At 46.6% G+C, this 22,420-nt stretch overlaps 1 protein-coding gene across 5 annotated transcripts in view; it reads left to right on the top strand.

The window, feature by feature from the left end:
• The window catches only part of Zfat (zinc finger and AT-hook domain containing), a 262,439-nt gene that overhangs the window by 68,760 nt on the left and 171,259 nt on the right, over nt 1-22,420 (top strand). Inside the window, exon 1 of one of the 5 annotated variants that reach the window (XM_076556007.1) lies at nt 14,405-14,682. The exons of 2 other annotated variants lie outside the window; for them this stretch is intronic. In XM_076556007.1, coding sequence (XP_076412122.1) covers nt 14,664-14,682 — 19 coding nt within the window. In that variant the 5' untranslated portion in view covers nt 14,405-14,663. Of the gene's footprint in view, nt 1-14,404; nt 14,683-22,420 lie in introns of those variants that run through there. 2 more of the 5 variants (XM_076556008.1, XM_076556011.1) reach the window with 2 other exon arrangements.

Genomic DNA, 22,420 nt, shown 5'->3' with positions numbered 1-22,420 from the left:
TTTCCATAAAAGAAGAGGAGCAAATGTCTCTGATAACACCGACCCAGAGCAGAGAGGAACATCAGTAGGGCTCATTCTTCCACTTCTTGCAGAGCACCCTGCCTTTTGCTCCTCAAGCACAGGAGCTTTCTTCTGGCCTCAGGACTTCTGTGCCAGCCATTTCCTCTGTGTGGAAATTTCCAACTTGCTGTATTTTTTTCATCACTCAGGCTTCAGCTTTGGTTATCACCTCCATGCAGAGATTTTTCCAGACCACTCATTCCAAAGACTCATTTCCCTTCATCCTCCACAAACACTCTAGAAACACTATCCTTATTTTATTTTATTTTATTTTATTTTATTTTATTTTATTTTATTTTATTTTATTTTTTTTGCCAGTGTGCCACTTGATCCTGAGATGAAGTTCTCTGTGCTTGGTTAGCGAATGTCATCCCATACCCCACGATAAGGGTGGCCCTTGTCCATCTCATTCTTCATGGTCTGTATCCCCAGTGGCTGGACTGGTCCAGGCACATCATCGGTCTCAAAGGAAAACAGGGTATTAATGGAATGATCGGCTAATGGAATGAATAAAATTAATTAATTAAGTAATTCCATTCATTAAATAAAGAAGTGGATAAGTGCATAATTAGCAGCCACATGGTAATTATTGAGTTTTAGACTTCTGCTTGTCTCAGCACTAGGCCTTGCCTCACAATGGAAAGCTCAAATTAGGGCTTTTCTCTTCATACAGGATGGAGGGACAAATACCAAGCTGGAGGTGATATGTAGTTTTCTTAGCACATCAGAAGGGCCAAGCTTACCTATATCCATTGGCTTCTGTCTAGCTATTTGATTCCTTTAAAATCGGTGGGATGCCCATTCTCTGTCAGTCACTGGAACTTGTGCCCTGAGGACATTTACAGATCTAGGGAGAAAATCATTAGGCAGATGATAACAGTATTTAGGATATTCAGCAATGCATGCCCAGGAAATATTTAGGATATTCAGCAATGCATGCCCAGGAAAGATGCAGGACATTAGCCTTCATCCACCTGCTTAGGTCAGAAAATCTTCTCTGAATAGGTGAACACCATACACAGGCATGGACGATGAGATTAAAAATAACCAGACAGGCCAGGCGGTGGTGGCACATGCCTTTAATCCCAGCACTCAGGAGGCAGAGTCAGGCAGATCTCTGTGAGTTCGAGGCTAGCCTGGTCTACAAAGTGAGTTCCAGGACAAAACTACACAGAGAAATCGTGTCTCAAAAAACAAAAAACAGACAAAGGTGAGCATGTAGTAACAAATGGAAGACTTTTCTCCAGTAGAGAGCATGGTAACCTTTTAATGAACATGCACAGATCTGATTGGAGCTGGGTAGGAGAGTGCCATGAAGAGAGTGAGCCAGGATACTGAGAAGCTTGTAGGTATGAGTTACCAGGAGAGCAGAATTTTATCTGAGGAGCTCAGAGGACTTCTTTGCCTTTACCTGTGAAGGCCTCCAGCCCCTGCTGGGTGACCTCACCTATAGATAACACAGCTACTGCAATAATATTGTGGGTAGTACTAATAAGAATCTTGGAACCTGGGATATGCAGCACTAAAACCCAGACCTAAAACAATGTCCCAAACTATATGGGACCAAAGTAGTTACCATGACAAGAAAGCTGCCAGTCAATCTGTAGACACAGGTATGATCACAGTATTAACTACCATAGCAAGATGTTTACATATTTACTGCTTTAATAACAATGGCTGCCACAGTCCCTTCCCTGTGTCCTGAGGTAGTTTGGGTTTCTGTTGCTGTGAAGAGACACCATGACTACACCAACACTTATAAAGGAAAATATTTAGTTGGGGCTGGCTTACAGTTTCAGAAGTTTAGTCTGTTATCGTCATGGTGAGAAGCATGGCAGCATGCAGGCAGACATGGTGCTGGAGAAGGAGCTGAGAGTTCTAAATCTTATTCTACAGACAACAGGAAGTGAACTGTGAACCACACTAAGTGTAGCCTGAGCATAGGAGATTTCAAAGTCCACCCCCACAATGACACACTTCCTCTAGCAAGTCCAAACCTACTCCAACAAGGCCATACTTCCTAATAGTGCTATTCCCTATGAATAAACACATGAGTTTCTGGGGGCCATAACTATTTAAAGCACCACAGGGAGTTAGTCAGCTATTAGTAGGAAAGTCAGTGAGGATGAAACCCCCTCCCTCATAACCAGCAGCTTATGATATCAGAAACTAAATCTGCAGGACTTTGACAACTGGTCAGAAGAGTGGGCTCTGGGTCCCACTCTGGTCCTGGGTAGAGAAGTTAACATTCTAAACTGCCCCAAAGATCATATGATCACTATCTAGCCAGGGGCTTTCTGGAAAAAAAAACAACACAAAGACATACCATTTTCCTCTCTCTGAAGAGTCAATCCAATGGGCCTGCCCCCCCAAAAAAAAATCAAAAAGGAGTACAAAGGCTGCTTTAAAATATAACTTGGCACAAGGACTCCCTTGGCCATTGGCCATTCTCACTTCTAAAGAGTGTGCCCTGCATTATGGTCTCCCTGGCCATTGTCTACCCTTACTTCTTGAGGTTGCCACATTTTACTCTAATAAATTTTTTCCATATTCTACACTACATTCTCTGTGTCTTAATCCTTTCAAAGGAGATGGCAAATACCAGCGAGTCAAGGTTAAGCCAGGATGAGATCCCAGTGACACGGACAGCCCCTTTCCAGCCCAGCCACTGGCCCAGGGTCTTGCTTGATCCAACAGAGGATTCTGCTCAGTCAGCATCTGTGCTGCACTTATGAACAAAAGGCCCCTTGGTTACCATTCTCAGTGTCCTTTTGTTGTCTTAGACTGGAGACTGGATGTAATCATCTTATCAGTGTGACTGAATTTAGAATCACTGGCAGATACAATCTGGGTATGCTTGGGAGGGCATTTCTAGAAAGATCCACAATTATGAATATGAGTGGCAGCATCCTGCGAGCTGAAGATACACCCTAAGTAAGCCTAAAAAGGAGGAAAGCTGTGCTGGTATTCCAGTCACTGCTTCCTGCTCCACGGAGATATGTGTCGAGGACACCCAGCCCCACACTCCTGTTGTCAAGGAACCACCTGCCATCACACTTTCTCTACTGTGACGGGCTATATGTGCTCTGTCCAGGAGCCAAAGTCAGTTCTTCCTAGGCGGCTTTTGTTATGTGTTCTGCAACAGTACTGGGAAAAATGACTAACAAAATTGGTTTGGAGCTCACTCCATCTCCCGCCTCCAGGTGGCTACCCAAGAATTAGCAGGAGGGCTGCCATCACTTTCTAGGGACAGGTGGGAGGTGTGGCAGCTGCAGAGAGTTGAACACACTAAAGTTACCCCAGTCACTCTCCTGAACTCTTGTATTGCGAATGGTGACGTGAGATTACTTATGCCAACTTGCAGAAGATTCTGTACCAACCAAGATATACCAAAAGCAATTCTACAACTCCCAGGAAGTAAATAAATGAAATCAAGGAGCAAATGGCGAAAGCCCTTCAATCTACTTGGACATTGAGAGGAGATGGTGAAAAGACAAAGCAGGTCCTTCTTCTCTGCCAAACTGTTTTTTTAAACACTTGGTGATGAATGCAATTTCCATGAACACTTCTCTCTCAAGGTTTCTCACACACGTTCTTTCGGCCGCTACGGTATTTCTCTCTGAGCTAGATCCTGTAGAACCTGAATGTGTAGGTGCTTCTGATGACAGGCCTTGACTGTCTACTCTCCCAGGTTGAAATATGTTTTTGTTGGGACTGTCCCTTATGTGTGAAACATAGGAGACAGTTGATCCCAAGGGGTGGCTCCATGGCCCATGGCCCTCCCAGTGCAATGGGACTTGTATATAGATTGGCCTCAGCTCAAAGGGAGGCTAGGGAAGGAGGCCAAGGATTTGGGAAGACTGCAATATCTGGACATTTGTTCCCCAGTGTCCTTGGCTAAGTATAAGGGCTGGTAGCATGTTGCTTTCCAGGCTCCACATCACAGGACATAGTTCCTTCCCTGCAGGCCTAGAGTGAGGGGGAAAGCTGGTAGGTATTACATTAGCTCTTTTCTGCTTCTTTAAACCTAAATACATCTTTGCTTAGTCTCTTTATTCTGCTTAGATTGCCTAGTTTGAGGTGCCATCTGCTTCCTGCCAGAGGTCTACCTGCCAAGGAGCCACACCATTTAGCAACATGATACAAGGAATATTCAAGGTGTTCTTTGGAGGAATGGAGATGAAATGTGACCCACGGAGGGTTGACCACTTAGCTTATCAGAATCCACATTATCCTACATTCTAACAAGTAGCATTCATGTCTGTTTCTCAAAGCTTATCTATCAGTTGGCTAAGGGCAACATAGCAGATATCAGAATGGCTGTCCTAACTAGCAGGCCTCCATTACTCCACAGTTCAAGAAGTCCTAGTCTAGAAGCCAAAGCCCAGGGCATCTGCAGGCTTGGTTTTACTCTGAGGCCTTGTTTTAGATTGTAAATGGCCATCTCATCTCTTGTGTCCTCCCATGGCCTTTTTTCATGTCTGTGTCCTAAAATTTGTTCTAGAAAGACAAGTCTTATTGAATTAGGCTTCATTTGTTGTAGGTCTGGACTCTGGGAATGATACCAAAGAGCCACTTAAATGCTGTTGGCCAAGGAAAGCAGCCTTTGAATGCTCCTTTCAATGTTAGGGTGATCCTTTTGTTTCTGCCTCCTCTGATGACTAAACAAACCTGAGTCTGGTTTTCTCTGTCCTGCTTCTGGATCTTGGACCAATGTGTCCTGTCTCTGTAGGACCACCAGCCCCCTTGAGTTAGCCTCCAGCTGTCCTCCTGACTCTTCAGCACAGATGTGTCTTTCCTGCTTTTCTCTCTCATGCATGGTACATTGTCCCACACTCATCATTTTAGGCCTCATTTTCTTTTGAGCACATAGGTTAAAAAAATACAGATCCTGTGCCCTCTATATTTAGAATGGTTTTGACCCATGGTCGACCTTCCATAAATGATGAAGGAATGATTGAGCAAGTTGGCTCCCTCTTCATAATGAATTGCTCCCCAGAATTATTCAGTTTTCAGAACAATGGTTGTTTTTCTTCCTTACACCAAGGTAGCAGTTGACTAGCATGTTCTTGAGACATCAGATTCTGATCATCTGGGGAGAGGTCATAGAGAAGTGAGCTGGTTTTGTTGTGGGCCCACAGAAGCCTCCTGTTAAGCAGGAAGAGAGAGGTATGTTAACAGGTATGGCACAGATGTAAAAATACTAAAAGGGGCTGTGAGAGTCATTAGACTGCTTGGGAGGTCAGACTTCAGAGTGGGGGTCACTTGGTCTGGGGTTTTAAAGGATGGTGAAGGAGTCCGTCAATCAGAAAAGTGGTGGGGAAATCTTCAGGTATAAAAGGGTCTGGTCTGAGAGTCCAGCTCCGACCTATCGAAGGGTCCTTGAGAGGAGGAGAGAGGAATGAGGAAGAATTGGATAGAAATATAGATGGAGATGTTAAGAAAGACGGAGACACAGGATAGCTTTGGGAGGGTCCTGGGTCAATACCCAGTTACCTTAAGGTTTATTCCAAAGGCTTTTCATCCAGTGTTAAGGGGCAAGGCAAAAGACCTTCCCCTTTCAAGATCAAAGCACAACATAGAGCCAAGTGTAGACCCTTCAAAACACCTGGTAAACATACTCAGATTCTCTGTCCTTGAGTAAAGTCTTACTGGGGAGCCCCTGTGGGCCCCCACAGTCTGGTATCTTTGAGAGATGGTGAGCTGTCAGGTGACTACAACTTGTCTTGTTTGAGATGAAGCCTGGGTGTGTATGTCCTATAACAACTGAGTGGAGTTGAACATTCATGTCTTCTTACCTCTGTCTGCATCTCCCACTATGCTGTGAGCTCCTTGGCTAGAAAGGAATGTGTGAAAATTTTTATGATAGAAAGTCTTCTCCCCCACCTTACATCTGTAGAAGGTGGGAAGGATGGTCATTTGGCATGTGACCAGAGAATGCCCCCTCACCACCAAGCTTTCTTTGAGGTCATTCCCCAGACAACCAGGTGATACAGGGGATGGAAAAATGCATAGGGATTATTTTCCCGAGGCTTGCATTCTGCTAGAGATGACTTTACTGTCACCTGTGACCGTCAGGTCAACTCTTTGGTCTGTATGTCCTTACCTCACAGTAGTGTGAAGGCTGTTAGATACCAAACAGCATAGAAAACCCCAGGAGCTTGGCTGACATGACCTTGGTTGGTTATTTTATCCCATGTCATTTCTCCCCACTTTGGCAGTAACAAGGCTCCCTCACACCCCAGTGGTCTCCAGTGCTCCACATGTTCTATGTGGTGTGAGTTGCACAAATGAATTAAGTGGAACAGAGTCTTCTAGAAGACCTTGACTGTCCCTAAATTTCCATGTTCCTTGTGCACCTAGAACCCACATTCATGAAATTCCTATAAACATAGTTCGCCACTAGAAGGGTGTTTCACACAATTACTTGCACCCTGATTTTTCATTCACACATGGAGCCTGACACATGCCCTACATCTGTTAACAACTCACTGGTTGTGTTTCTTTTGCTTTACTGAAATAGGAATGGTGGGTAGGCAAGGAGCTCATGCACAGACTTGGTTTCCTTCCATGGTTTGCAGCAAGAGGCAGGTCTGAGCAGCTCTAGAAGGTACTCGCTCTCTAGTGTGACAGAGCTCTGGGTATCAGGGCTGTTGGTTGCACAAGTATTACAGCTCTTGTGTGGACCTTGGAAGCTAGGACTCCTGAGCCTTTAACATCAGCCAGTGTTCTATCTATTGTCCAGGCCCAGGAGGCCAGTACTTCTTCTCAGCCCTTACAACTGGTCAGTTTTATAGCTGAGAAGACCACTGGTTCTGAAGATCTCTCAGCAATCTGGTGCCCTCCTGGTTGACTATGGTTTGTGATTTCTCTCCTCTGGCTCATTAGAGCTTTTGTCCTGCTTTGCTCTCAGCTCTCCACCTTCTCTGCTGCCTCTGTTAACAGGCACTCCTCCCGGCCCTCGTCCCTTGACCTTTTCAGCTGCTTCTCTGCCTGCCAATGTATCGAATGGCTTGCCATGCCTGCAGCTTGGCTTGCCTACTGCTCAGCTGTTGCTCTTATTACCAATCTGCCGCCCCCCCCCCCCCCTTATTTCATGTCACCAGCTTGGCTGTACTACTGAAAGATGGTGGGGGAAAAAATGACCGCCTGAGAGAGTGCAGCTTTTATCGCAACACCAGGGAAGGCAGCCCAGGAGTGTCTCCCAGTGGATGCGTCAAAAGAGCTTGGACAACGGGCTTGTCACAGCCCTGGCCTCTAGCACCCGTCACAGTAGGCCTTTGGGTAAGTGCTCCTGCTCTGGCCAGGTAGAAACGGCTGCGGAATAATTAGTTCACTGAAGCCTCGGACAGGTAAATGCTGCGGCACACACTGCTTCACCGGCCCTGGCTGAGGCCGCGTTCTCAGAAGGCAGAGCCATCAACTGCAATCTTCCTGGAGCTTTCTTAAAGAGATTCCTAGATACTCGGGGTGGCTGGTATGGGCCGAAGGGTAGACTTAGCTGGCCATATGACTGACAGTCTTGTTGCTTAAGGCAGCTAGGGCAACGCAGGCGAGGCAAACACATGCCAATCAGGGCGTCAAACTGCTCCATCGCTTGTCACTCTTGCTCATTTACATAAATATGAATGAACATGAATGGGGCTTAGAATAAGAATGTAAGGAGCTCACCATTCACTCTGACAGTGATTTTGAACAGTGCTTAACCCTGCCCATGCCCCAGAGAGGTGGATGGACAACTCATCTCCATACGGGTCATCTAAATCTTTCCAATAGCTGCATGGTTATTTCCATGGGGGGGTGAATTGCTCATTAAATGTGTCTAGATACCACACGATGAAGCCCCTCCCCATCTGTTCTCTAGTCTGACACCTAAAACAGTGCTGTTTACACGTTACAAAATAAATGTCTAATCATGTTGCTTTTCCCTTTCCTTCTCTTACTGGCTTCACTCTTGAAATAAATCTTACCTATCCCTTTCTTCAGCAAGTGTTTACTGGGTCCTGGTTATGGGCCTGGCATCCATCCAGGCCCTGGGAGGTCTCCTATTTCCTTCCTTGTAGCTGGGATCCAGGACCATTCCCCTGCTTTACTTTCCATGGTTCGCTTGCTCCTGAAATAAATTTAACAACTATAGGTGTTGTCATATTCCCTTAATTAAACACAACTGATGAGACAAAACTTAAAGCCTTTTAAATCAGAATGTCTTAAACATTAACAGTCAAATAATCCAGTTTCAACCAAGTCTAATGTAACTGCTCCTACATGCTTTGGGCATGTTAAGAGCACAAGTTTTTCCCCTGTGTATACCTAAATTTGTAAGAAGCACTGCTGTTTATCTCTGCAAAACTCATTTTTGTACTTTTCCAGAAGTGCACTTATTAGACCCCAAAGAGGATTATCTTCTTCCCAGGTGAGTTAAATTCATAGCCTCTGGGCCACTGGCTGATAGATTCCTAGAACAGAGTCCTTCAAGGTGACTCCTGCTCTCTTGAACAGGGGATTGAATCCGGGACCTTGTACTTGCCAGGATAATGCTGGAACACTGGACTACAGTCCCAGCTACTCTCCCCCGTCCCTCTTTCTTTTGAGACCATGTTTTGCTACATTGCTCTTTTGATACCATTGCTTCAGCCTCCTGAGTAGTTGGGATTATAGGCTTGTACTACTCCACCCAGCTCCAAGGTGACTTAAAGGGAAGCTTCCATTTGCTGATTGGTTCTACTTCAAACCAAGTTCAATCACTATGTCAATATGATTCAGGACAAATTCTCCCAATGCTCTTGAGGTAGGAGTTGCTCTCGGTAGGTACTGAGGGAAAAGGGCCCACTGTGACAATCCCATGTTGCTCATACATGTTTCAGTGTGAACAGGCTGGGGAGAAAGGAAGATTAAGGGTTAAAATGACAGTTTGGAGCACTGAAGGTAAGAGGGCTTGTAACTGGGTAAGAGATAACCAAGCTAGATAAGAAGAGGAATAGGGCTCAGGGCCAGTGATAGCAGGCCACTCCAAACCCTTGAGGAACACATGGAAGGCACTCTTGTCTTTCCACATGTCCTTGTTTCTAATACAGCTAATTCAAACAGACCGAATGATAATGATATCTACTAGCAAGTCTGTACCAACTTCAGGAGCGACTGCAGACCACCCTATAGATACACAAGGAGCTAAATATGAGGTAGCCAAGAAAGATTGCACATGCATCCGTTAGCTGGGATAGAGCTAACTCCCTGCCATGGAGAAGCTACAAACTGACCGCTCATATGTAAGAAAAGAGAGCTCAGTATAACTAACAGTACTTGAAACACCTGCAAAGTTGGAGGGCAGTAACACTGGCTAGTGATTAATAGCTAGCAGCCAGTCAAGGTCAAAGATGGAATCAGAGACCGACAGAGAAGGGCTCCAGCCACTCCTAACTGGTGAGCAGTGTGTGATCAACTGCCTGGTTGGGTCAAGGGGACATATACAGAGCATATGGGACCTCCCTTGGTGTAGTCCATTATAGCTTGGAGAATTAACCACTCTGAGAATTCCTCAGTCTTTGTGCAGTTTTTGCTATTGTGCTATAAAACACCTAGCCAAGGCTGGTGGGATGCCTCAGTGGTTGAAGGTGCTTGCTGCTGAACCTAATGATCTGACATTTGAGTCCCAGAACCCACATCGTAGGAGGAGAAAACTTCCTCAAGTGGTCTACTATCCTCCACATACAGGCTCAGTCCAGCCCTCCTCCAAGTAAATGAATGTTAAAACAAAAACACAAATAACCCTAGACAAAGTACATCCAACAGCTTTTTTTCCCAATATTGAACACCCTTCCCATTTTTGGAGGGTCTCTCACTTTCCTTAATTGCTCATTCTACTTTCCAGACTCCCACAAGAGTCAGCATCATTAATCTTCCTTAGCAACGAACTTGGAGTCACTGTCCAAGGTCAGTCTTTGATGTCTGTGAGTGCCCAGCATTTTAGGTTCCTGGGACATGCACAAAAGGGCTGCAAAGGTACTACAACACTCAAATCTCCTGCACCACCCACATTTATGCACATTACATTTGGGGCATATGATTTGATCTCTCAGCTATTCTTCTAACCCATTCACTTGTAACACAAATTTCCAAACCTTTCCCACTTGGTTATGTATGGCCCCAACCTGCATTCTTTCTTTTCCCAGTTCCAAGATTTTCTGGAAATCTCTTAATAATAATCATAACTACATGTACCATTTTGTAGAGGGACACACAGAACTTCAAGCATTAAACCTTACATATACCAAACTTACCTCTTGGCTAAAACATCTAATTTCTATCTGTTACATATGGTTAGCTTAGTAATTAAAGTAGCAAGTGCAGTTTTTGTCTATAGGACTTGTGTGTGTGTGTGTGTGTGTGTGTGTGTGTGTGTGTGTGTACATGTGTGCGCGCGCTGGGGATCAACTCTAGGACGTTATTCATGGTAAGCATGTAATCTACCAGGGCACCTACACCATCAGCCCTATCATCAAGATGGCTCACTGAGTAAACAACCGGATGTACAAGCTGGAGGACCTGAGTTAAGATTCCCCAGCCCTAACGGACAAGTTAGGCTCAACAGCCTGTGTTGACACTCAGCCCTGAGAGGTGGAATGAGGTGGATGACAGAAGGAACATTGAGGCTCACTGCCCAGCTGGCATAGCTTCAAGGGCAAGCTTCAGGTTCAGTGGGACCCTGTCTCAAAAAATACGGTGGAGAGTGAGTGATAGGGGAAGACACTCCACATCAACCTCTAGCCTTCACATGTACACATGTGGGCACACGAGCCCTCCCCCCCCCCCCCCCCCCCCGACCAATTTTCAAGAACTCATGGCTTTTCAGAGACATCTTGTACTTAAAAGACTAACAACTGCCGGGCAGTGGTGGTGCACGCCTTTAATCCAAGCACTCGGGTGGCAGAGCCAGGCAGATCTCTGTTGAGTTTGAGGCCAGCCTGGGCTACCAAGTGAGTCCCAGAAAAGGCGCAAAGCTACACAGAGAAACCCTGTCTTGAAAAAAGAAAAAGAAAAAAAGAAAAAAAAAAAAAGGACCAACAACTACTGACTGCAGTTGGACTTGTAACATGCAAATCAGCACCTCAAAGAGGATCCTATTTCTTTTTCAGCTGGCTCCTTTGTCTTTGCTGCAGGCTCGGAATTTTCACAGCATCCTGTTTTTGGAGGATGACAGAACTTCCAGGCCATCCTGACTTTCCTTTCTTGCCCATATTGGAATCAGCTTCTTTGACTGGGTTCTGACTAAGGCCTATAAAGAAAATTACATTAACATCTAGGGATGAGACGTGGAGATATGAGGAAATGGCACTCGGTGGCCCTTACTGCTTTCTAAGGTCACAATCATGTTGATACTAATGGCTCATCCTGTTCTGGTGTGACTGTCTCGGTGGTACTGGGCAACCAACCCAGAGGCTTGCACACATCAAGCTAAGCCTCAGTCCCTTTTATATAATTTTAAATGCATTTCAACAATACCCTTATTTAGGTTTTTAACATGTTAACTAAAACTGTTCTTTCTTTCCTTGGCTTTTAATAGTTGTATGTCTCAAAACCCATATGTTAAGGTCCTATGTATCCTTCATCAAAACTTTCAATCAGCACCTTATAAAATTAAGTGCCTAAACTATGTTTTCATTCAAATGCATTTGCCAGCTACTGATATAGTTATTAAACTGACACAAATATATTAATTATGCAAGTCAACTCCATTTCTCATGTAGCTAAATACCATCTCATATCCATAGATGTGACACAAATTCCTTCCTGAGCTACCCTGTAAGGTGGAATGCCACATCAGTGGGCAGGCTGGGACTGATCTCTAGGAACCATTGGAGCAGGACACTATTCATTATGAAATTCTCAGTGATTAACATTTAATTCCACTGATGTTTCTCTACTAATTGAAGGCATCTGTAAATGCAAAGACTGAAATGTCAGTCAGGGCTGAGGAGAAGGCTCAGTGGCTTGCTGCGTAAGCATGAGGCCCTGAGTGTGGATCCTCAGCACCTACATATAAAGCTAGGTGTGATGGGCTTGTAATCTTAGTGTAGAGAGAGTCAGGGGGATCCTAGGGGTTCACTGGCCAGCCAGTCTGGCCAAACGAGCTTTAGGTTCATCAAGACTCTCAAAAAATGAGGTAGTCAGTAATAGAGGAAGAGACCTAAAGCCAGCCTCTGGCTTCAGTGTACACACTTATGGACCCCCCACCCCACATGAAGTGTGTAAATCACCCAGGAAGGCTAGAAGCCAAATGTGCACTCATGTCTCCACTCACAAAACTGGGTTCTCTACCTTCCCTTATTAATTTCTAGCTGCCTGGGGCCAACCCAGTTCTGAGGAACAGATGTCCAGTAAGTCTTTTCTGAATGATGAATAGATTTAAGGAAGGAATAATGGAGAAAGTCATAGCTACCCCCACAACCCCGAAGACTACCATCTACAGTCCAGTTTCCTTTTTAAATTTGGCTTTAATCTTCTGAAGCAATTGAGTTTTGAGATATATTTTAAATTGCTTCATTTCCAAACTTGTTTTGGTCACAACATTCAGGAGCAATCGAACCACCTGTTAATCAATAAATAACATTTCCATGCTGCTTTAAGAAAGGCAGCCCAGCAGAAAACCAATATCGTCAGCAACCAGAACAACTCTCATTTCCTGACAGAAATTGATTCCTGACAGGAGTGATTGTAAATATTTGTAGCTCTAAGAAGGAAAGCACACCAATGCAGCCTCTGGACAGTTCATTTTCAAATCAAAAATGTCATTGTCGTGCCCCCCCCCCCAACCTCCCAGCCACCTGAGATGCAGAATTTAGTGGTGGTGGAGGGTGGGGCGTGAGGCAACAACTTCATGGTTCTCCTCACAATGCACCTATTGGGTACAGTCTGGAAGGCCATGTGGTCAAGTGGGAAAGGCAAGGGGCGTGGAGAGGTGGGTCCACACACGCCACAGGCTGGCTGTGTGATCTCAGAAAGCTATACAACCCTCCTGAACACCTGTCCTTCTCTCACCTGTCCTTTGAAATAAAGGAGAGGGATGTTTTGGAACAGTGCTTAATTGAAGAAAGAACAGAGCATTCGACCAGTCATCATGCTAAAGGCTCACTGCCCAAAGGCACTTCAATGGCTAAAAAAAAGAAAAAAAAAAAAGTGATGACCAAAATGAATGAGTCCATTCAGTAGTATTACTATGCAACCTACGGTGGAAAGATAAAGATTTGAAAGACCCAGGGGCCTTTGCTACATGACTTTTCTCTGCTCAGCAAACTCAGTCCATGGCAGAGAGGGCTGTGCAAACAGGTAGATGAACCTGGATGTGGGGAGAGAGTAAGGAACACATGACCCTGACCTCTGTGGGTAGAGGCAGGAGCCTAGGGCTGTCTGATGAATATTTCAGGTTCAACAGAACGCATGGGTTATTCCCGAAAAACAGTATTTCAGGGGCGCTGTAATAACAAATCAGTGTTCCTCAGACTCCGATCATTTCCGTTCTGATTTTTTTTTTTTTGGTTTTTCGAGACAGGGTTTCTCTGTGTAGCTTTGCGCCTGCTTTTTTTTTTTTAATTAATATTTTTGTTTTGTTTCTGCATGTGTGGCGTTTTCTTTACAATGGTTAATTAAAAAGAAACTCTTATTTTAAAAAGCCAGCTTTATTAGTACAAATGCGCTTGTTACTATTATATACATGTTTATTCGCCCATTTAAACTCATTCCCAGTTTCGAATGCTAACGGGGTGACCAAGACAGAGACGAGCGACTTGAACGTTAGCAGGAACCGATTCTACTAAAGTTACTTGGGACAGACACTTCTACAGGGTTCCGAGGGGGCTGTAACCTCCCAATAGGAAAAACCGAAAGGTGGTTTGGTTCACTGCGCTTCCAGGGAAATGATGTGCAAGGCACGCTCACACCCAACCGGGCTCTGCTCGAGAACTGGAGGGGCGCCGCATCCTCACGTGGGGCTGCACGCCCCGACAACCGGTGCCAACCACACCTCGGCAGGGCGTCCCGGGGACGGCATCACCGCTACACGCTGCTGCCAAGCAGCCCGATGGGCAAGTTTAGGAACCTGAGCCCAGGGGAAGTTAGTGCGCAAAAGAGTGCACTAAGCAGCCTGCCAGCTCGTCCCGCGCAGCCGTCCCCCCAGCGGAGACGGACTCAGGACGCTCCCAATCCCCGCACCCACGTTCCGGGATCAGAGCGTCCCTTCCCGGGCGTGGCTCAAAACAGCGCGCGGCATGCCGGGACCAAATGGGGAGGGGAGGGGGAGTGGTGGTGGTGGGGAAAGCTAGCCTCGAGCATGCGCAGTGTGTCTTGGGAGCCGGGGGGCGGATCCCCGCGGCGGACGTCGCTACGCAGGCGTCGGATCCCCCGTGGGGAGGAGGTCGAAGACTCCATCCGCCATGTTGGATGCCGCAGATTCGCCATAACCTCTCGGGCTCTTTCCCTAAAAAAATTAAAAAAATCAAGAGCCAAGTTTCCTCAGGGTGCCCGGCCTTCTCGCTTGGCGCGGGAGGGAGCCCAGGAGGAGCCCGAGGCTTTTTTTTTTTCACCCCCCCCTCCGCCGAGGGGGCGTTGCCATGGAGACGCAGGCGGCAGGTGAGCTGGGGTGGGGGTTGGGGCGCGACGGGGTGGGGGTGGGGCGCGGCGCCGCGCGGGAAACCGCTCGTGGTGTGCTGGGGGGGGGTGGGGGGGAGGGAGGCCGCGCGCGCAGGCTCGGGGCGGCGGAGGGATCCGCGGGCCGGCGGGCGGGCGGGCGGGCGGAGCGCGGACGTCGCGGTGTCCTGCGGTCCACGTTCAGTAGCCGGCTTTATCCTGCCGCAGAGAGAGAGAGCGAAAAAAAAAAGGGAACCAGCGGAGGGCAAGCGAGGGTTGTGCCGTGCGTGCGTGTGCCAGCCCTTTCCAGGGCAGGGGGCGGTGCTAGGGCGCCAGCCGGTGATGAGCCGTGCAGGTCTGGTTGGGGCAGGGGTTCGAATCCCGTCGTCTCCAGCTGCTTGGCGAGCTTCGCTTGAGGCTTTGTAAAGTAGACGTCTTCCCTCCTCCCAGTTATCAGCTCCGTGTTCTTGGCCAGGACGTTTTGAAGGTCTAGCCTTCTGAGGGGAAGTTTCCTACTGACCCTGGGAGGGAGCAGTAAACGAGAGAGATTGGATGACCCTGCCCCATGCAACTAATAATTTACCTTCTGTCTTTAGTCCAGCTCTGTTGGCCATTGCCCGCATGCTCCTACATGAAATGGCTCCACATGCTCTTACATGAAATGGCTCCAGGGCCACCTCCTCCAGGCAATCCTTCTGGCTCTCTAGCTGGAAGCAGCTCTTTTGGCTGGACTGATTGGAAGGGTGGACTTCCCACTTAACCCCGATGCCCCTATCCAACCTTAAGCTTGGGGGCCCCTGGCTATGATTGACACCAATTTCGACTTAGACTCTTCAAGGTCGCTGCTCAGTTCTCCCGATTGCTCTTAATTGCTGGTCATTTACTGAAGAACAGAAAAGTTGAGAGAGGTCAGATTCCTAAGAGCTGAGGCTTAAAGAAATTAGACGTCTTCCAGCTTGGGATATATTGTGAACTCCAACAGGCTTTTAGTAGGGGCCACTGTATACTGAACAGCGGAGTGAAGACGCGCGTGTGCTCACTCCAGCCTGTTCAGTGCTGGAGCCCGTGCCCATAGGGAACAGAAACATCTCGTCCCTGGGGCTTACCCTCCACCACTGCCTCTCTTCAGCCCTTATCTTCAGAACCTGTCACTTTTATCTTTGGAAGCATCTAGAATCAATGTGTCTGTTGGTGCTGCTGCAGAATGGATGTAGGTCAAAGAGACACAAAAGCAAGCCCCGAGCATGTGCTATCTCCCCGTGTGCAGCCATGACAGACCAAGAAGGGTCACAGTTTGAACAAAATGTACTTCTGTCAACTCACGGGCTGCTTAACTTCTGGGAAATTTCCCGTTTCGGTGTCCTTAACTTAGGAGAGGCAGAGCCATAGATAAGGAGATGGAAGGGCAGCCTTGGGTGGTAAACAAACTGGGGTGGTCGTTGGCCCAGTTAGAGCTCTGCTCTGTCTTGTTCTTTTCACGGTATCTCATTTGCCTCTTCTGGTGCAAAGTTTTTTGCCCCCCCCCCCCCTAATTTATGTAACAGCCTTTCAGCTATCACCCCGTTCCTAAGTAGAATTTAGTGGCTGCCCTGGCCAGGCCCAGTCAAACTTCTTCGGTGTATTAAACAGATTCCCCTAATTGCATTTCCTTTTATAGATGGTTCATGAATGCTGCCCCTGAAAAGCTCTGTATCAGGATGGGCCAATTTAATTGAGGAGGAGGATTTAGCCTAGAGTAACGTTTGTCCCTTGCTACCTTTTTGGCTGTTCAGCTTTCAGAGTGTGAAGCTTTGCAAGAGCAGGTATTTCCGTCAGGGGCTGTCACCGGGCATAGGGCTGTAAGAGCACAGGCTTTGCTGGGGGGATGTGCTCCTGGGATTCCTGAGGTCAGGGGTCCCAGCCCATGTCCTTGCTGAGTGCCACATGGTGTGCCCCTAAGTTGTGCATGTTGGTGGCACTCACTCCACATGATGTTTATTACCACACACTGTCACTGTCCACGTGTTTTGGGAAGTGTTTGTGGATGGAAAGGTAGGGTAGAATTTGATTTTTTTTTTTTTTTGGAGACAAAGTTTTCCAAAAGGCATGTGCCACCACACCCAGCACGATTATGATTTTTTTCCTAAAGAAGGGAAAAAAGTAATTTTTGAGTGAAGAAAAGTGAACATGTTAGACATCTATTGTAGATTCAAAGTTGGCTTCTACAAAAAGAATGTAAAATATATAGAAAAGTGAATTTGCTTATGAGAAGATAATGCTTAGCATATCTAATGTGTTAATGTACAACAGGGCCTTAATGTTGAGTAGAATTGTCTTTGTTCTTTTTGAAGTTTTAAAAAGCATAAGCTGAAAATTATAGCGGTGCATACTTATTCCAGTCTATCACCCCAAGTGTCGAACATTTCTTGAGATGAGAACATTTGAAATGTGTTCTTTTAGTGATTTTGAAGTGAGAAATATATTACTTATCCCTGTCACTATGATATGCAGCATATCACACACAAAGTGAGAGCATAGTTACTGTTTTAAAAGGTGCTGGGTACGGTGCAGAAAGGTCATGAGGCTTGAGCCATGACAAAACCCAGTATCAGAGCTTTATTAGGAGGGAGGGGGGGGGAAGAACCAGGCCTGGGGAAGAAGCATGTGCAGGGAAGAGAGAGGGGGGGGGGGAGGGGAGGGGAGGGGAGAGGAGGGGAGGAGAGGGGAGGAAAGGAGAGAAGAGGAGAGAAGAGAGATAGTAGGGGGAGGAGAGAACAGAGAGGAGAGAGGGGAGGATTCCCATGCACATGCGCAGGTAGGCTTACAGAGCTACACCACAGATGCGGTGATTGCGTGACCACGCTGCACATGCGCACGTTTGCGCAATCATGCAGCTCACAGATGATGTAAGATTTAAGACCCTTTACTTAGCTGCTGAACTGCACATGTACAGTCATGCCCCTGGATTGGTGGCAGAATCCTAACATTCCAATATGTTTGTTTATTATAAAAAGTGGGTGAATAGGAATAGGGGCATCGTTTCTCCTGGAAAAAACTGCTTCCAGCTGACTTGGTGGGTGTTGGTTGACTCTTGGGGGGCGTGGAGAAGGGGGCTTCTGAGGTAGACTCCTGGGGTCATCTGCTGCCTTGGAAATCATCTGACAAGGTGCTGTCTAGGTGGATTCAAGCCGGTTCCGGAGCTCGCTGACCTGTCCGGGTGGATTTTCTGGAGCTCAGAAAAATTTTGAATATATTAAGAAGCAGCCATGAGAAAATTAAAGTCTTGGGCTAGTGACCATTGTAGTGTTTAGTACTCTGCTGGTTAATGTTAGTGAGAGAGAGAGAGAGATTTAGGATATGTTTTTAATTTTTACCTGAGATAAGCCTTATTAGAGACAGATTATTTTAAGGCCCCTGTTTCCTTTATTAGTTTAGCATTGAGGATACACAGGTGATCAATTGTTGAGAGCATCTAACAGTAATAGGTTGTTATATTAAGGTCTGTTTTTTGCAGAGCCCAGACCCTTTTTGGTCTGGGGGTGTAAACAACTTTTACTTGTTACTGTTCCGTACCACCTGGGTATATCTGATGGTCTTTGGACTCCAGCTCTATGGTGATCCTGTAATAATTAGCTGAATAGTTAATTAGAAGAGGGAACCAGGAAGAGAAAAGCTTGTGGGGTGAGACCTCATTCTTCTGGAATTGGTGACAAGGCAGTGGATCCTGGTGTCCTCTGAAACTTGAGAGAGAGAGAGAGAGCATGGCCCTGTCTGTGTCCCTGTGCCGGAGAAGCCCTGCTGACAGGTCTGGAGTGAGCCACATGGAGGGAGCAAATGAAATGAAAGCTCCTATCTTACCTGGAAAATCTCTTCCCATCAAATAACCCTTAAAGTACAATTAAGTCTGGTGAGGTGGGTAAGGCTGTCCCCCCTACCCCGACAATAGGGAAATGAGAAGGAGAGGTGGGACCCCAAAACTTCCTCCGGACTGATTAAGTGGCTCCGTGTCCAACAGGAAGGAAATGGATTGCCCCATGCTGCATCCTGGGTTCCCTGTGAGCCCATGGCCAAGCCTAGGAGGTCTACTAGAGGTCTTAGTTTGATGTCCCCATGCCCCTGGGTGCACAGGGGCAGTCAGCTGACCAGTTCTCTCTCTAGGTGGCACTTTGAACAAGGCTCAGTTGATGGCCCGGCAGGACATGCACTAGTCTACATGGCCTTTTGTAGCACATATCTAAAACAGGGACCTGGAAGCCCTTATGCAGCTGCTTAGATGGTGTGTGCCAGCACCTGGCAATTCTGTTCACGGGCATTCTCATCTCTCCCATGGCACCTTAAATGCCACAGCTGAAACTTCCACCTGTGGGGTCAGAAGCCTTGCTCTCCAGATGCTTAAGTTTTTAGCCCTAATGTCAGGGAGACGAGATGGATTTTATTCCATGTCTTGAATTTTTTTTTTTTTTTTTTTGATAGTTTAGTGATTTGAGGACAGCTTTAGGAAGACCCACCAGGAGGCAGGCTGTAAACCAATCTCTGGCTAGAGAGCCATCTGGATTATTTTGATCCCAATGTGGGTCCTGATTGTAAACTTATTTGCATGCATCCTAGCATGCTTCCAGACCTGTCCATGCTTAGCAGCCCGCCTGGTACCAGAGAACAGAGCAGAGAACAGATAAGATAAGGTTCTTTGGAGTGAGAGATTCCTTACGTTTGGGAATGTGAGGGTTCAGAGCTTAGTTAAAAGCATGGGGATAAGGTAACTCTTTTCTTTTGCCTGTTTGCTGGCAGAAGTTAGATAATTCTCATGAAATATTGGGATTCAAGAAGCTGTTGCACGGCCAAATTTACTGGTATCTGGGGATATTTAAGGCATTTTTCAAAGGAGGAGTGGAACCAAGAAGAGGATGCCTCCATGTCCCATGACTGCAGTCGAGAGAAAAAAAATAAAAAATTAAAATAACAAAAGGGATCCCAGACCCCCATCTCAAGTGTCCCTGAGGATAGGTAGTCTGCGGATCAGTATAAATTAACAGCACAAGTTACCCCAATCATCATCACGAGAAGGGTAAGGACTGGGGGGGGGGGGGGCGGCGGCGGCGTACATACTGGAGGACTCCCTGGGAGTCCAGATAGCATTCAGTATTTTGTCAAGAGAGAATGTGTCGTCATACCCCCGGGGGTCTGGCATGAGAAATATATCTTAGGCTACAGTCGTGGGAAATGGTAGAGGATCAGAAAGGGAAAAACTCACCAATCTTGGCGGCCGATGTGTTGTACGTAGTGGTCCTGGCGGCTGGGTAAATGAAAAAAGCGGAGCAGGCAGTTGTAGGTCCAGTAAACCTCTGTACAGGGTCCTGGACACCGAGTCCCCGGACATAGAGCGCAGAGAGAGCCTGTTGAGTCACAGCACCAATGTTGTTTTAAAAATGATAATCGACACTGGTTACGACTCTGGATACAGTGCAGAAACGTCATGAGGCACGGACCACGACAAAACCCAGTATCAGAGTTTTATTAGGAGGAAGTGGGGGGATGACGACAAAAGAACCAGGCCTGGGGAAGAAGCACAGGCAGAGAGCAGAGAGAGATAGAGATAGTGGGGGGAGGAGAGAGGATTTGCACAATCATGCAGCACACGGATGACATAAGACCTAAGACCCCTTGCTTAGCTGTTGAACTGTGCATGTGTGGTCATGCAGCTGGAGTGGTTGCCGAATCCTAACGGTTACTCCTGCCAATAGAGGCTTCCCCGTTTGGCTCATGCCCCACCTCCCATATCTCCCTGCAGCTTCTGGGAACCCCACTCTGTTCCCTATACATCTTCCAGATCCGTTGTTTCCCTTGTCTAATTGCAAAGGCATTTCCCCCCCTTTTGAAGGTGGAGTCATAGTCCATTGTATCTGCTTACATTATGCATTGTCTTCATTCACCTGCTGACAGACACCCCGTTGACTCTACTTTGGCTCTCTTTACTAGTTTTTTTTTTTTTTTTGACAAACATGGCAGTGCAGATGTCCCTTTGCTCATTGCTTTAGACTATTCTCATTCCTTTATCTCTGTGACAACTGGCCCTGCAACACACTGGCCTTTGGAATCTGGTGCCTTTGTGTTCCAACCTGTCTGGACAGAGGCCAAGATGGGTAGGTGGGGTCTTGGCATCAGAGGATGGTGGAAGGAGCTGCCAGCCCTCTGGGTTGGAAGGTGACATCATCCCACAATGAGGTGAGGGACCTGGAGCCAAGGAACATAAGGAACTTGGGGTGTCTGGCACAACTCAGGCCCCAGTTTCCTGCGGTCTCCAGCTGGTCAGATTCTTGGTGTTCTTGTTGCTTCATTGCTGCCGATGGGCCGTCATGAGCTGCCACCGTTTCTCATGACTTTAAGGCTGTTCTTACTCTTTCGCAGTGAGATCGCCAGCACTCAGATGTTTGCCAAACTCTGGACTGGGCCCTTTCCTCATGAGGGTGTCACATAGACCTAGCAGTGGAAAGCCAGCTGGTGTAAGGAGCCATGATAGATGTGAGCCCTAAATATTGAAGATGTCAGTGGGCTCCATGTAGGGGTTCTGGGGAGACTTCCAGAAGTATGGGGTACTGGAGTTGGGTCTTGCAGAGTGATCAGCCACCCACCAAAAATGGAAAGGTGGGTGCTAGGACAGGTGTGACGCAAAAACCAAAGCTCTCATCTTCAAAGGAATTAGAGATGGTTTATTCTGGAGTTATTTTGAATGACCCTGGCCTGGGAGCACAGATTTAGGTCACTCCAAATTCCATGTTCCAATGTGGAAGCAGTTTCAGGAAATTTTTATAGTTTTGCAGAACAGAGAAAGTCATAAGTCAAAGCAAGTTTAGAATACATGGGTGGGCACATGAGAGAGGTGGGAATATCATGAAGGGGAAGCTTTGCTCTTGGCTCGAGAAGCTATCTGATGACGTTCTGAGTTTTTGGATTGCTAGAATCTAGTTGCCTGCTAAGTCAATAGATTGTAAATGGTTTTTAATCACTTGTCACAGATGTTAGTTCTGACATGTGTGTGTGTACATGCGTGCTTGTGTATGTAGGGGCCCAATGAATGGCTGTTCTGGAGGGGAGGGCCAGAACTTAGCCCAAGATAAAGTAATTAGTTTCTGGACCTGCAACATTCCAATCTGTCCGCGGTGCTGAAATTCTAATTAGCCAGTCAGTCTCTGCAGACAACATATCTTTTGTGAGTTTTAATTAATAGCCAGATGCAACTTCTTTTGAGAAGTTCTGTTCACATCACAGCAGATGTGCCCTGTGCATTGTGCTGGGGGCAGGGGCATTAGGGCTGAAGGCCTGTACACTGAGACTGAGGAGTGGGAACTGTTGGGAGTTTGGCACAAAAGCGTTAAGTGCGTTAAGAACCGGGAGAACAGTGCCTGCTGACCCGCCCTTGGGAAAGAGCTCTTTGGTGCCTCGCAGGAGGCATTTTGTAGTTGTGATTTAATACACAGAAACACGCAGATCTTTTGTATAGCCAGTACCCAGGTAAGCCAAGGCTCTAATGATATATAGGATTTTTTTTAATTACCCCAGACAATTCTCTTTTGCCCTTTTCCATCCAGTCGTTATCTGTCAGCCCAAACAACCCCTAATTTTGCTGTCTTCATAAGTTACATTTGCTTTTTGTAAAATGTCACATAATTCTTTTGTGCTAGCTTTTTTTTTTTTTAACTCAGCATGAAGTTTCAGAAATCCAGTTGTTTTGTTTTTTTATTTGTTTGTTTTTATTGCTTAATGT

Source organism: Peromyscus maniculatus, chromosome 20 (genome assembly GCF_049852395.1).
Source record: "Peromyscus maniculatus bairdii isolate BWxNUB_F1_BW_parent chromosome 20, HU_Pman_BW_mat_3.1, whole genome shotgun sequence".
NCBI classification, from domain to species: Eukaryota; Metazoa; Chordata; class Mammalia; order Rodentia; family Cricetidae; genus Peromyscus; species Peromyscus maniculatus.
Note: the sequence above shows the minus strand (reverse complement) of the source record. Positions and strands in the feature narration are given on the sequence as shown.